We start from the raw sequence: 16,891 nt of genomic DNA on the forward strand, positions 1-16,891 counted from the left end.
TCTTGATTACCCCCAAAATAGGGCCTTCATGTCAGATTTGTTGTGTGAAGGGAAGAACTTGTATAGTGGTATGTGATTAAACTTGGCTGTATAGATGTGAGCAAGATAAGTAATTTCTAACTGAGAGAAACTGCTTTATTCAGCTGCCTGAAAATTCCTTCATACTTGATGGAAACCTGCTTGGCTGCCTTATGCATCCACAGGAATGCTACAGTATGTGTTCAGCAGTTTTGTGGGAAGCGCCTCCAAATGATGACTGAAAACTGTAGGATGCATATTTGAAGTGAGAATGAAAATACTTGACATAAAAAAGCTTTACCATTTTTGATCAAAGCAACTTTAAAGGTAATATGACCAGGGTGTCTAATTAAGTGATTTCTCAAGAGTTTGGTATCCACTTATATAACTTAAAACCTTAATGTTTAGGGTTACAAACTTTGGGAAATCTATAATAGTTTTACTAATATATAACTGAAAGCCCTGATTTGTGTTTTGGAGAAAAGCCTTTCTTAGCTTGATGATGCAAAAATTATGCTGGCAATGTTTTCCAAACTGCCATTCTTTTCTGGTAGTAACCTGGATTTCTTGCTTTAATGCCATACAATAGCTGTATTTTTTGTACTATGTGAGTTGTTTATTTTCCTAGGTGATCTGCAACTGCTAGTAAGCAGTGAGAATATTCAGTCAGATCTACCATTAGCCTGAAAATATTTAGGATAGTTTACATCATATTACCTTTGAATGCAAAACTGAATTATTGTGTGAATGTCAACTTCAGAGTACTCTGAATCACATTTTTGGATTTTTCACTGTATGAGTAGATATCTATGGCTATAAAAGAATTGATTCTATGTGCACTTCTGTATTTGTGCATTCTCCTTGGCTAGAGAAAGATAAACATAAAAATGTGGTATTGGTCCAATTTGTAGATTTTTCTCTGGCATGTCAGTCTTCTCTGACAATGTGAAGAGGAATGTTGTCTGTCATTATATTCAGTTTCTAAAATGGGATGTCATGCAGTGTTTGAAATCAAGAAATTGATGCTCTAGTTAATATAAAGTCAATGTCTTGTTTCTCACCTTTGTTACACCCAGTACAAAGAGTTGAGCATCTTAGTTCATAAGGGAGTTTTAACATTCTAATTAGTTATTGGCATATTAATGGATCAGCTAGGATAAATAAGATAGTACTGTTGCATTTTACTCATTTCAATCAATAAATATCTGCTCCTAAATCTATTTTCTGATACCTCTCGCCAGCAGTAAAAAATTGCAACTGGGGCTTTTGCATGTGAAAAATCTTTTAATCTTTTCAAATAACCTTTTTTTCCTCACTTGTGTATGTGGTATGATGGAATATATAATCTTCATCTTCAGTATTTTGAAATATACTGTGGTGGTCCAGTGTCAGGAAAACTGCAAGAGATAAGGATTCTGACAGAATGTTTTAAATCATAACCTATAATTTTCCTTTAAGTTTGATTAGTCACATATAAGTCACTGTAGTGTCACTTCAAGGACACTCAGTTGGTGCTTACCCCAGTGAGATATAATCTTTACATGATTTGGAATTTGGACACTGTAAATAAATTGTTTTATCATGGCTACACAAAAGTAATATCCCTTATTTTGCAGACAATATCCTGAGCTGCTTTTTGATTTTGAGCAGTTTTAAACATCTGAAATATATCTGATCTTTTAATAACTTTAGCTTATAGTTCCTTATTGGATTGCAAGGTTCATATTTAGCTAGAAATAAAAAGGGAGTATGTTGATGAATATCTTTTTTTTCTGCATCTCATTTCTCTTGTTGCCTTTTTCCATGTATTATTCATCTTTTGAGAAGAGCCATCAATGCCTAAAGGTGCCTTTTTCAATAATGCTATTTCTTCTAGTAAATTTATAAATTGATGTTTTCTGTGCCCCATGAGAATAGTGATGTATGGCTTTGAAAAATCCCCAAGTACCCTGTGGTTACATTAGGCCTTGAAAAAAATGGTAGCAGGATTGTTGTAGCAACCCATGCCACCATGTGTCTTCTTTTATGAACAATTTTAATTGGAAAAACTCAGAGGCTGTTCATAGGATGGATGAAAGGAGCTTCCACTAGGACCAGTGACCATCTTTACTCTGTTACAGACACAATGCATTCTGTCTTAACTTTATTGCAACATTATTTTCTGGCACATGACATAAAGCATAAAACATATATTTAAGTTTGCACAAGAACTTAAATATGGGAAGTATTGTACATATGATAAAATAAATCAACAGAGCTTTTCAGATCAAGTAAGCAAAGTTATTCTGTCAGGGAAAATGATATCCAGAGGAATGATATAATATATATATGACTTTTTTTATAGCTGTTTAATATATTGCTTTAATTTTATTTATTTTTTTTTTTACTTCAGCTTTGGAGAAAATATGCCATTATTTTAAATGGAATACTAAATGGAATCATCAGTTGAAATACAGAAGTTGATTTTTGAATATATGTTAATAAAGGATGGCTCTGTACAGGTGTATATTTTGTCAGTTAACACGACTTGAACACCTGCCTACCCTTCCAGGAACAGAGTTTTGTGGGAAGCGTCCTGTGGGACATCCGATTTAGGCTGGGATAGAATAAAGTAAATGGATTCTAGATAACCCTAATTTGAGATGCAGAGCTTTCAAATCTAGAGACTGTTAGCAGAAATCAGTTCAACTTGTTTTGCATTTGTAGAAGATGTTTGAAAGGAACCTTGTAATAGCAACCTTTTCACTTAGAACATTTGTGTCTGTACAGTAGAATCTTAATTACTACATTAGAATGAAAATAGAGCAAAGTAAAGTATAATAAGTGAGGGGTTTTGGTCAGATGGGACATGGGGATGAATTTTTCATTTCCCACCATTTTATCATAAGACTTATTCCTTGCTCCTAAATTTTTTTAAAGCTTTTATTACAATACGAATTTTTATCAACTTACATATAATACTGGAATATGCCCAAAGAAAACTTACAGGGTAGCTACTTTTCAACCCAAAATTCTTGTACTAATATTGATGGCAGTGCATTTGGCTACAGTAGTTTATGTGGCTGTTGGATCACTGGACTGAAAAAGCATACCACACAATAATTCAGAAAAACATAGATGCATCAAAACAAAGTGAAGAAACAGTGATTTTACTAATTTTAAGAAAGGATTTGGAAAAAGTGGCATAGAAGCTAAGCAGAAAGAATAACAAGTCAACCTCTCAGCTTGTGAAAGAATTAACTAAGATTTTTTACCTAGTGTCTACATCTCATAAAGGACTGGTGCTTGGAAATAAGTCTCAGTCTACATGCAATCAGAAATTAATAATAAGCTATGAAAAAAGAGGGTTGGGGTGCTCACAGGAAGATTTCTTAACAGGAGAAGGAGAAAAGATCAGAGACACAAAGGAGAGATGAGAGATTAATGTCAATATAATATTTTCTGTAGTTAATATTTTAAATCATTGAAGCTTTTCTTTTTGACTGTGTACGTATCAGTAAAGTTTATTTCTTAAGGAAGCAAACACAGGTACTTTCAGTTACCTGTTCTGTACTAGGATGCTGAGGGAATTGACAGTCAGAATTTACTCCTCTGATGTTGTCAAGGCAGTTTCATAATCTTATAACCCTCCTAATTGCTAGCACACTGGAGCATATCTGAATTCAAAGTCAGTCTCTGGCTTAGACAAAACAATGCTCTTCTTATGCAAAACTCATGAGTGAACTTTTGATAGTTGAAATAGCCATAAGCCTGCAGCATGTTTTTTTGTTTTTCCTGCTCTTTATGAGGTTATAACTTTAAGGTCCCAGAATTCTAAATATGTTACAATTTATCAAAAACATGATTTTAATCATAAAACTATGTAAATTAAGTGAAAGGGAAAAGCAACTTATGACATAAGCCACAGAAGTCCAACAAAATTAATTTCTAATGTGAAATGTTACGTATGTGCATATGTGTGCCAATGTCTATAATTGTCACACATGACAATACAAGATACTAGGATTTTATCTTGTGAAGACTGTAAGGAACGTTTCTAATATTTTGTCACAGTGAATTATTTTCTGTAGCAAAATTGTTCCATTTTAGTGAGAGGAGGTAATTATTGTCGGTCAAAATAGTCTGCACTATTCTACAGTAGCTTTTCATGTATAATTGCATTGCTTTGACAGTCAGTTTTACTTAATTTTTAGACAGTCTCTTTGGTATTTTTCATTCAATTCTAAAAATACACCAGAAGATTTATTTCAGTATAGAAAAGTTTATCTGTGAATCTTAAAGCTCTTTTCCCCCAAGTCAAACTGTCATTCTGTGTTCTTGAGGCTGTTCTTTAGTCACCTCAACAGCCCATGCTTGGAAACAATCATATCACTGACACATTTCATCTATTATTTAATCAGCTAAAAAGAGGTGTAGTGAAATCTGTAAAATAAAAAACCTGATGACTGTTTTATACAGTACTTTTTCCATCAGGCCATGAGACAGGAAGTTGAATTTACAAGTTCCATTTTTCATTTTGCAGAGCTATTAGAGAAGACACACAGAAGAGAGGAAGAAATGGGAGCTCTCCAGGTATATTTTCTGCTCAATTAACTAGCTACATATTTTGTTAAATTTCTTAAAACTACCATACTGTATTACAGCATTATGATTTTCTGAACTGCCTTATAGCTTAAATTCAGATTTAGAAATATATGCAGACAAATGCAGACCCAAGTGCTAGTAATACTCACTGCTGGGTTTTTTCACTGGTTGGGTTAGGTTCTCTGAACTGTGTTACTTTCTTTTGTAAAACTGAATAAAACTGAAAGTAAAGTATTCCAAGTAAGTATTTAAATCCTCTGAAGCACTAAATGTCCATAGTCATCTTTCTGAGGAAGAATGGATCGGTCAGAATTTCCTAGGACCTGATACGATATTATAAATCATTATCATATATCATCTAGCAGTAAAGTTGTTTGTGCTAAGCACTTTAAATTAGTACTTAAATGTCAGATTTACCCTAAGCTTTGGAATAGTATTTAGGCATTGCAGTCAAAGAAAACATATTCCTTTCAATTTGAAATGGCTAAGAAAGCAAAAACAGGCTGGAATGTCTGAATTGGGAGGCTAAGAGGGAGGCTAATGTGCGTATTCTTCAGAATACAGAAAGAGAAAAAGAAATTTTTAACAACAAATTGCTACAAATGATGAATATATGAATATAAAAAAAGTTTACATGCAATATGAAGAGTATCAATGAGTCAGCATTCTGTAAGTGTACTGAAAGCAGGGCATTTGTGAGGGAATTGATGAAGATAAAGCTCATAAGGAAAATGACATTTTGTAGTGACCTGAGTTTTGACTCAGGATTTTGAAGATAAATCTTCTCATATAATAAATAGAAGGCATTTTGAAGGCTAGAGGTATCAAAGAAGTTAGTGTACAAACAGTTTGATCCAGTAATAGGAGACAAGTTGCAAGACCCAGAAGTTGCACAACACACCAATCCAGCTGTTTCCTGCTCAAACAAAAATCTTGGCCTGGCTTTCTGGCAGCTCAAGTTCAACAGGGCTGAGAGCTTGTCTGCGTAAGCAGTTTACACAGGTGCATATCTAGTTACATCAATGTAAAAAGATCTCCTTTCATGTGAAGCAATTCTGCATCTGCTTTCATGTGAAGCTTCATGGTTGACAAATTGTTCTAATGATATTACTTCTGATTGAATGAGGAGTAATTTTAGACTGCAGGAAGTTGCATCATAGTAGTGTCTTGCATGGCTGTATGTGCCTGCCTGACTGTCATGTTCCCCATTAAATTGCAGTATTCCTTTCTCTAGCTGGCACTTCTGGTTAAGTGTGTGAATTGTAGTGCTCTGACTGCTGTTCTTTCATATTCAAATGATTGATAGCAGTTTTTTCTCCCTTCAGATAGATAGTCAAGTAGTGTATAAATTATCCATGGTAAATTTCCGAATACATTAGACGCTAGTCCAGAAAATTATCTGCTGAGATTGTAAGCGTTTATTATATTTTTAGAATTTGGCAACTGTATCATGCACTTTATTTACTGCATGAGTCATTTTGAACACTCTTTATTCTATCACTGGAACCATCCTCACTAACTCTAAGACCTTTTTTGCAAAGTAGTCCTCTTTAAATAAAAAAAAGTATTTGAATTGCTCTTCATTATCACCAGAAATTTATGAGCTCTGTAAATACCATCTTTTTTATGGTAATAGGTATGTGCTTTGTTGCAGAATCTTTAAATAAATATCAGTATTTGCCACTGCAATTTTGTGGAAGAACAAACATCTCAGAATAAAAGTTTCTGAGTTTTCAGTATAATTGTTCTGATGTATGGAAATAATCTGTATCTCAGGCCTGCTTTTAAGGAAGAATAAAGACTTTAGCAGGTGATACACTACCTTGCCTGAGAAAAAATGGAGTAAATTTGAATAAAGTAAAATTTCCTATAATGTCTTAATGGTCACGTATTCTAAATCTGGATTCACCTAATCACTTAAATATTTGTTTTGTCAAATTATTAAAATATCATACCTAGTCAGGATATAGTACCAGAGTACACTATCTTGATTTTACTAACTTCATATTTTTCTTAAGAATACTTCACAAAGGGAAAAGAACATTGAAATATATACAGTAAATTAACTAATTCTGGGTTCTCTGTGTTTTGTGCTGGATTAAAACTGACACAAGTTTGTTTTATTTGTTTGACTAATGTCATCCTGTTATTAATAAAACATTATTCAGAGCTATTTCTGGATGAAAGAGTAATGATATAGAATTTACTTTTTAGTTTTCCAAGGAAATGCGTAAAAGATCCTGATGACAATGAATTCCAAATCATGCTAGATTTACAATCAAAGATGATCAAAAAAAGAATCATTCTTTGGGATATGTAAGAGTAAAATCAGCAATATTGAAAACCTAATTCACTAATTGAAAAAATATATTGCTGAGTATTTTTTGTCAAATCCTTTCTCACCTTATTTCTGGATGGTTTCTTATTTTTGGGGCTAGATTCTAAGTGGGATAGTATGATAAAAATCCAGTGAAGTACAAAAGTTCCTACTCAATGAGTTTTTTACAGAAAACTGTATGTATGAGACCACCAAAACCCCAAAATAATCCTAACCATAATTCTTTGACTTACACTGTGTTTATATTCTTCACTTTCTAATGGCATCTTGTATTTTGCTTTTAGGAACGTATTATGGCCTTAGAAATGGTAAGTTTCTTAAATTAATTTCCAAACCAATCCCAATTACATAAAAGGTTGCAGTTCTGGGCTTTTAACTGTCATTTTACTTTGAAGAGAAGATGTGATAATTTTGCACTGCAGCTCTCCGTGTAGATTTTTACTACAGTACTTGTGTACTCATGATATGAAATAAAGTGTATTTCAGTGTAGTCATTTTTCTATACAGTTCAGTCCTCATCCCATCCCTGGGAAGAGAAATGTTGTAGATTTTATCCATAAAAAAGATCTTATTTTTCTAACACTTCTAATGGTTGAGGTCCATGTGATCTGATTATTTCAGTGACTGCTCTGTGTGCTTACTTGTTTGGTCAGGGACAGAATCTGTTCATCTGCCCATATCCACACAGCAACTAAAAGAGTAAAGGAATATAATTTTAACTACTAATTAATATTATTTAATATGACATTAAGTTGGAAGAACAAAACTTCATGCCTGTACATGCTGTGAATGCATTTTCCTGATATCCCAAGGTAGTAAGTCTGTCAGGTGGAATAGCTGGAATGAGCTTCAGCTTGCCCTATGAATTTGGAACCATTCTTCTTTCCCTTCATGTAGGGATATCAAAAATTGTATGTATTAGACCCACAGTTCTTTTTCATGAGAAATCCAGAAAATTTCATCTAAAGAAACCACTACTGAGACAATATCAATGCTGCAAGTATAAACTTCTAAAATTTATTTGTGCAAATTATTACTTTATTCTTTCTGATAGTCTCTGCATCTCTGAAAACAGTTTCTGATTTCAAAAATATATTTTAAATGTATTCAATCTATTAAAAAAAATATCTTTCATTCAGTCATGAAAGGCCCTTTACTGTGTTGCAACACCTGCCTTGTGGAAGCAGGAAGCTGATGCTGACATTCAGTGTCCTGGCACTTCACATTCTTCATGGTGCTGTGTCAGGTGTTGACAGGACATTAATTCTGTTCAGGACCTCTTATTCATGGTTTTCTTACATGACAGCCAATCAGGCATGTATCAATTGACATCCATTTCTCACAAACCATGCATTAAACTGCCTGCAAATTCCTTGTCCTTTCTGCTTCCAGAGCTATTTTGACACAGGCAGAGGACAGTTGCTTGCAAATACCCCAATGTCATGCAAATTCAGTCTGTACTATGTGACAGATTTTCTTTCTATTTTTTCTGGAGCTTTTCTCCTTTTTGTACTTCCAATGTCTCTGACTTTAAAAAGGAATATTTGTAGGTTATTGTTCATACAGAAGAAAAGGATGACCTATTTATCATACTATTCCACTGTTCTCCCTTTCTCAACAATCCCCCCATTTCAAACTCTGAACTTGCCATAAAATTGTTGTAGTGGCCATGAGATGAACTTGCCAACTTAGATAATAAAAAAAAAGTTGGGAAAAAAATGTAACATGAACCTTTCAGATTCCATTCAGAGTTCTGGGTGAATTAACTTCCAGGTGTTGCTTAATCTAATGCAGCGATTTTGTGAGTTGCTGCAAACCAGGAGGTCACTGGTCTACCTCTGAGCCCTGTCAGCTCCTTCTGGAAGCTCCATCTCCTGTCTAGGTAGCAGGCAGTTTCTTGGGTCTTCTATTTCCTTAGCCAGCTCCTGTTTCCAGAGGAAAGTGCTGTTATTATGAACCTCCTTCAAGATATTACACATGATCTGATCACTCCCTTAAGGAGCCTGAGAACAAATAGTACCCATTTAGAAGAAGCTCTTGGATATTTTGGTTCTTCTTTTTCAATCAGATCAATTCTGCTGTATGATTCAATAGATAGGTACACCACTTCTTGCTCCAGCAAGTTGTGCAGGTCAGGAGCAGAAGCTGGAAGGTAAGGAAGAGCAAGGTTTGTTAGACAGACTCACTAGTGAATTTAAAAGGAGCTGAAAAACCTAGATGTTTTCTGGAATAATCCTTCAACTCTTGGGAAGTGCCAGAGGAGTAACAAGTATAGGCAAAGCTGAGGTTTTGAGTATCTAGAGATTGTGTTTTTTTGGCTTTTTTATTTGGTTTAATGCTGTTAATTAAAATGAATTTAATTATTTTATAGCTATTAACAAATAAATACCTTAATTTCTTTAGTAATCAATTTTAGTAATCAATTATTTAATCTGACATTTTGAGAGAATGAATACGATTCATCTTTCAATTAAATGGGTTATTTTATTCTTGAGTATACTTTAGTTGTTACATACAAGATTTGTCTCTCTATTATTTATAGAGAAAGGTGTATGTTGTAGAGAACCCAGAATGAGGTTACCATTTTCTTAGAATATTTGGGTCAGACTTTTCTGGACACAATTCAGCTTTTTGTTACAATGTCTGTAAATTTAGGTTAATGCCAGTAATGCTGTAAGTATTCAGCAAAATTGATATTTAATATGAATTTTTGGTTCAGTATGAACATTTATGAATTTTGTTGTAATGCATTTTTATGTTTAAGAAAGTAAGGTTTTGAATACCAGTAAAACAAATTTCTGTCTGCATCCACTCAGCAATGTAAAAACTATTAGATTATTCTCCTGTAGCAACAGGCTCAAATTTGCTTCAGTTTTATGGTTTATCATCAGATTTAAAAGAAGAATTGGAAGGATAATAATACCAAATGCATTTTGTAGAGAGATTATGTGACTGCCTGACACCATCCATTCTTACGTGCTTGTTCTCCCTCTCTGTCTCTCTCTCAGTGTGCCTTCCATCAATAAGTAAGTCTTGCTGTTAGCTCTTGAGATTATTTCATGATTTTCATACTTTGCTAGTATGGCTGTTGAGGAAATACTGAATCAAAGGGTTAATACTTTCCTCTTGCTTTGATTCTGTAGTGTCTTGCCAAAACTACCATTGCATCAAAGGCTTTCTGGTCATCCCATAACACAGCCATTCTTTGATCTTATAAAAATGACCAGGAGCAGTTTGAGATCCTCTGTCCTGCCTGCCTCACCCTTTCCTTTCCTTTCATCGGCAAGCCAGTGTGTCACTTCCCTTTGCTGGACTTCCCAGAACCTTTCCTCTGCTCATTACCACCGAGTAACTTCTGCCTCCTGAGGCTGCTGGCAGCCTGCTGTTTCTTTTCTCCTAATGCTCAGCTTCCTCTTCCCTTCTTCCTTGATGTTATCTTCTCCTCCTATGTATTTATTGCTCTTGTTTAATACCCAGCTACTTGTCCATTCTCTGCCCCCTACTATTTGGTGTTTCACTTGTTCTTTCAGGTTTTTTCCTAATGCAATCACCTCTAGTTTTCTAGCCCTCAGAGTGAAAAGCATTTCCTGTGTTCAGATGGAACCTCCTGTGTTTCAGATTTTGCCCACTGCTTGTCACTGGGCAGCACTGAAAAGAGCCTGGCTCCCTCTTCTTTGCACCTTTCCTTCAGATCCTTGTGCACATTGATGAGACTTCCCAGAGCCTTTTCTTCTCCACACTAAACAACCCCAGCTTCCTCTGCTTTTCCTCACAGGAGAGATGATCCAGTCCCTTAAAAATTTGTTGTCCTTTGCTGGACTGGCTTTTGTATGTCTCTTTTGTACAGGAGAAACCTGAACTGGACCCACTCCAAATGTGGGCTGACTAGAGGAGAGTGATCACCTCACTTGACTTGCTGGCAATGCTCCTAGTGGAACCCCTACATGCTCTATCTAAGCTCCTTTCAAAATTATGAAAATGTGTTCCACATGTTACAAATATTGAACATTTTTGCCAAAAATTAGTAAACCAAAATCCTTCAGTTTTCAATTAGAGAAAGTAAAAATCTGAGGAAAAATCTTTATTGCAAAGGACTTAAGTTATCTGAAGTTATTTATTTCAGTTGAACTAAGACTAGTAGTATACAGTGTTCTCAATTTTTTTAATGTAGTAGGTATTTGTATGTAAATGTAATTATAAAAAGAGGTCCTATGAGTTCCCTCCACAGGATGCTCATGAGAAATCAGAGAATCATAGAATCACTGAGGTCAGAAAAGACCTCCAAAACCATCATGTCCAGCCTTTGACTGAACACCACCTTGTCAACTAAACTATACCACCAAGTGCCACGCCCAGTCATTTCTTGAACATTTCCAGGGATGGTGGCTCCACCTCCTCTCTGGGCAGCCCGTTCTAATATCCTTTCAGTGAAGAAATTTTTCCTAATGTCCAACTTGAAGAGCAACTTGAGACCATTTCTTCTTGTCCTGTCACTTGCCTGGTGAAAGAGACCAGCCCCCACCTGGCTCCTTTCAGTCAGTTGTAGAGTGATGAGGTCCCCCCTGAGTCTCCTTTTCTCCATGATAACCAACCCAAACTCCTCAGCTGCTTCTTATATGAATTATGTTGGCCTTTCATCTGTGGAATATGTATCTGAGTTCTTCCACAAAATGTAACTTGATAAGACATAGATTTGTGCTTTATTTTTCTTGGTTTGGTTTGTATATCACAAAATGAGTTAAATTTTGTTTGACAGCAGACTACTGACTAGATATTTCTGATGTGCTGCTAGGTCCTTCATTTTAGATTTAAATGCTTTATATTTGATTTAGTTATAGCCATAGGAGCACAGGCATCAGTTACACCTGTTGATCCACCACAGGTTTTTTTTTCTTTCATTATTGTGAGGCTTTTTATTAAAACAGGGAAATCCATAAGGAAAACTCTTAATTCTTTTCCTACTCTGACACTGATTTGCTGTGAATCCTTGTTTAAATCACTTCTCTTTGTATTTTATTTTTTCTCACCTGAAAAACTTTCTTCTTTCCCATGAAGAAGAAAGTTGTTAATTGAATTCTTACAATGCTTTCTGGAAGGCTTGATGAAATACTGTTAGCATACAAAATTTTAACATAAATTACATGTAAAGATTTTTAGCTTGCAGTGCTTCATAATGTTAAAGATGAGCATCAAGGAAGTCGTTACACCTTTTGGGAATGTGTTCCCACTAACACTGCATTACTTCACACACTCAACTTCTTGTGTTATATTTCTTTTAGTTTTTGGGAATTATATCTGGATGTCTCTGATCAAAATCTTAGTAAACAAGAAAGAATATATTCTCAAAAACTACTCCTATGGACCCCCAGAGTACTTGGAGCCGTGACTGATGATTCACAGAAAGCTACTTTGCCAAAAGACAAGACTTTTCTCCATGTTTCCAGCTGCTAGTATGCATCAAACAACTGCAAATTCATAAAATACTTTCCTAATATTTTCCCATGTAAACATTCCCCTAGTTAGCACAGAGAAGTCATGTGCTCCTGAATGAGAGAAAAGACAGTCTATGTCATTGCAAACAGGAAAAGAAGCATCCATGAAGTTCATTTAATTAAAATGTGGTCCACCCCATGCAAAAACATCTGGAATCTAAATTAAATGTTCAAGTTGTTTGACATTGGCAATGCTTTGTTAGCAAAGGTCATTTGTTTTTCATTAGTGTAGTTTTTGCTTAAAAAAATCTTACTTGTTAAAACTCTCATGAAACAATGTAATACAGATAAAAAAGCCAATGGAACATTGAAGTTTTAATTTGATAAAGTTATATGTGTTGCCTACCTTTGTATAGGTAATTTAACTTCTTAATGTGCTGAAATCATCAAAACAGTGGTATAATTGGAATAATGATATACGTGGAATATAAAGATAGAAAATACATTTTTTTGTTTTCTCTGAAAGTTCCCTCTCTGCATCTGATGTACTATTCACAGAATGTCCCAGCTATCGTGGAGTTTGCCTGGCTTATAAAAGGCAGCGAGCACCTCAGGCCTCTCAAGCAGAACCACCTCCTTAAAAGAAAAGTATGATTTATCAGTGGAGAGCTGGAGATTAAAGCTGATAATGCATAGTTTTACAGATCTTAACGGGAAAAGCAAAGAATACTTTTAAACATGCTGGGTGCATCCTATTCTTGCTATTTAGGTATTCAATACCTAAATACTAAGGTCATTTAAAACCTAAGGCATTTTAGGTCACCTCTAACACTGTATTTTTATTTGAATTGTAACTGCCTGCTGGCATGCATTGAAGTCAGTTAAAATGACATTGCATTTAATCTTTTTATGGTTATTCTTTGGGGAGTAGCTAACTGATACTTAAATCAACTCTAATTTCCAAAAAAAAAAAAAATCTGTGCAATACAGATAGCCATTTGTTTTTACCTACCTCAGAAAAGAAAGGAGACTGTACTTGAATGTCAATGAAGTTTGGTTTCTGGTTTATGTTTATGTGTTTTCAATATATTGACTATAAAGGCAAACCTCAGGAGTACTATATACAAACCTGCTTTGATTTATTTGCATTTAGCATTGCAGCTTTGAGACTAAAATAAAATGTGTCTGATTTTGATTTAGATCTCTCCCTTGAGACAGTGTGAAACCGTCTATTACCAAGAACACATCAGTATAGGAGGATTAACTGTTCACATGCAGTTTAAACATCAAAGTGTTTGTATGAAGTCATGGAAAATAAGTAATTTGTTTTGTCATTCTCTGTGAAAACATAGAACGCCCCGTTTTAAAGTAAATAATCTTTATTTTAAAACCAGAAAGATTAGTAGCACTCAGTGTGTCAAAGAGCACTGCTGTTAAGTAAAATGCCATTAATACTGCCTCAGACAGTACAATGAGTGTTTTTTCCTCTTACCAGTACCATCAGTGCACTGAGTCAGTACCTGCTGTTGCTTGTTATACATAAGCAGACAGATGTGATTGCTGTCTTTAGGATTATTTTTATTCATTATGGCATATGGCTTTCTGATTTCTGGGAAAAAAACTTTACAGTATTTAATTGGCCTCTGTATCAGGTGCTTCTAACATCCTTTTCCACATTTTATCTATGTGGCTAAATCTATCTTTTTAATAGAATAGAGTGTAGTCATGAATGATACAAGTATGGCATTTGAACCATCTTGAGGAGGGTGCTGTAATTTTCATTAATTACTAGACCAGTTCTAGGGGCCAGTTAAAAGCTCTTTCATCATGTTTCCCGCACATTCTTCAATGTAGTTCTTCATTGCCACCTTCTTTATTGAACCTCCCCTAACAATAAACATTACTTTTTTTCTGTTTTTATTTGCACATTACTACCATTCTTTTCATTTATTTTATGGAAAAGACATACATTTCTGTGTCCCTGAAAATGTTAGTGTGTGAACTAACCTATTCAAGTCCCTCAGACTGCTCAGAAGACTGTGAGAATTTTACAATATAAAAAGAACCATTCTGGTCAAGACCAAAGGTCACCCTAGCCCAGCTATTGACATCGCAACAATGGCCAAAGTAAAATGCTTAGGGAAGACTGTATGAACAGGACTGACATGTATTTTCTTTCCCATTCATTCTTCTGATTCCAGCCATTCAAAGCTCAAAGGCTGCCAGATGTAGATGTAGTTGCTGTGAATTTGGAACCATTCTATAGTCTTTCTCATTCATGAACTTGCCCAGTTTTCTGCTTAAAATCATGTAAAATTTTCTATCTTTATGTGACTTCTGATTTTATACCAATTGGTAATTAATCCTCTCAGGCATCTTTCTTCCTGGCTGAAGAGTCCTGTTCTTTAGAGTATTGTGTTTGGAAACAGCACTCCATGGCTCTGAAAATTCTTGCTTAACTTCTCTGACCTTTCCCTATTTCCCTTTTGAAATAAAATCCACATCTGCACTCAGCAGTCAAGATGCAATTGGATTAATGATCTGGGACAGTTATATTCTCTGGCTCTTTTTTCCTTTCCTGTTTATATTGAGTGTTCATTTTACTTTTCTGATTGATACTGAGCAGTGTATTAGCAGATTCCTGATAATATGCATGATCTGCTTCCTGAGCAGCAACAGAATTACCTTAGAGCCCATCATTTTGGATGTGAAGTTAGGTTTAAACTTTAGGAGTCTAAATCACCTTTCAGAAATCCAAGTAGCCTGTACCATTCTCTATACACATGATTCTCAACAATACCAAAAAAAAACCAAGGACTGAATATGCATCTAACCCAAAGGCTGGTCTTCTGCTTTCAGGATTATATTTAATAATGTAACTAATAAGGACTAGCAGAGAAACAGGTAATGTTTTTTTATCACTACAAAAAGTGCATGAAATAGAGGGGATATATTTAGGAGACACTTTGGAAGAACAGATGATTAACATCCTCCTTAAATCCATTTACAGACAGTGTTGACATGAAGTCTTGGGCATTGAAATTAGAGAAGGAACTGAAAAATGAATGGCTTAAGGCATAGACTTACACCTAGGGTCTGAGTTCAGTTTTATGAGAACAGATCACAGGTCATCTGTATTAAAACAGGGTGAGTAAATAGATAGAGAAATATATCTATATACATAATATCTTTGCATGCATATAATTGCAGCAACAAGAATGAGTATCATATTCTCTATCTAATTTAGTTTATTGGTACTGAATATTGACTACAAGTTCAGTCCAAATTAGCTGCAAATGAATCCCATTGTTTATGAAATTTGACCTTTGTTTGTTATGAATATTTCTTAAAACCTTAAAAACAAAATGTTTGAAAGTAACAATAAGGCAGACATCACTGCTTTTAAACAGATGGTATGTCTTCATTTAGGTTACCTTGTTAGTTTCTGATTCTCCACTCCTCACTCCTAGTCTCTTATCTTTTTGAAGTTGATGCCACTTTGCAGAGAAGCTCCCATTGATTTTTCTTCTCTTGTTGTGACTGAAACTTTTAGTCTTTTCAGGTCTTAAGTCTGGGATCTAAATGGAATGTTTTTCTTGGTAGTCAGATTGAGATTTTCCAGAACTAGTAACAGAGCTTTTGTAGTAAGAGCACATTATCTTGGTTTGCACCGTCTTTACAACATAATATTTGATTTCAGGATTGATGGATTTTATTTATTTTAAGATTTTGCTTTAAAGTACCAAGGTAGTAATATGGTTAATGAAGCCCATTACTGGTAGATTGAATACCAGACTATCAGAACCTTATCCAAAGAAGTGTGATTTTGAGAATTGTGGAGGAAATACTAACTGTTGTTCAGAAAGTACAAACAATTCTGGTTTTACTTGCTCTTTGGCAATAATAGAAGGGCAGCCTTTGAGAAGCTGCAGAGGCATCTGACCTGTGGGACATGACTGTTCTTTGTGCATGATCAACCAACTTCATCTGCACACAAAACCAAAACCATGATATTTATTTTCTTCAGTTCTTTCCAGTTTGCAATAGACTACATTTTTTGTGTGATGGGTGTGAATGTGAAATCTTATTGTTGAGTCCAACCCTAACTCTTCCTAGAGTGGTTATTAATTTTTCAGTCGTACATACCATATGCCAAATCTGAAAATAGGAGATTTGATTGTTCTATATTTAGCTAAGTACATATACTTTTATTAAAAAAAATAATCATTGACTCACAGAATTATACTGATTTGGAAGGGACCTTTAAGGATCATTGAGTCTTACTCCTCTCCTGTCCCTGCACAGCACCATCCCCAAGAGTCACCCCATGTGCCCAAGAGCATTGTCCAAACTCTTCTTGAATTCTGGCTTGGTGCTGTGACCACTTTCCCTGAGGAGCCTGTTCCAGTGCCTAACCACCCTCTGGGTGAAGACGCTTCTTCTAATATCCAACTTACCCCTTCCCTGACACAACTTTAGGCCATTTCCTCGGGCCCTGTTACTGTCTTCATCAGAGAGA

General features: G+C 35.0%; 1 protein-coding gene across 2 annotated transcripts in view; it reads left to right on the forward strand.

The window, feature by feature from the left end:
- CEP128 (centrosomal protein 128) overlaps positions 1 to 16,891 on the forward strand; it is a 93,471-nt gene that overhangs the window by 61,396 nt on the left and 15,184 nt on the right. For both annotated transcript variants that reach the window (XM_077784014.1, XM_077784013.1), the window contains 2 exons: positions 4,541 to 4,590; positions 7,225 to 7,248. In XM_077784014.1, the coding sequence (XP_077640140.1) occupies positions 4,541 to 4,590; positions 7,225 to 7,248 (74 nt within the window). The remainder of the gene's footprint in view (positions 1 to 4,540; positions 4,591 to 7,224; positions 7,249 to 16,891) is intronic.

Source organism: Lonchura striata, chromosome 6 (genome assembly GCF_046129695.1).
Source record: "Lonchura striata isolate bLonStr1 chromosome 6, bLonStr1.mat, whole genome shotgun sequence".
Classification (NCBI taxonomy): domain Eukaryota; kingdom Metazoa; phylum Chordata; class Aves; order Passeriformes; family Estrildidae; genus Lonchura; species Lonchura striata.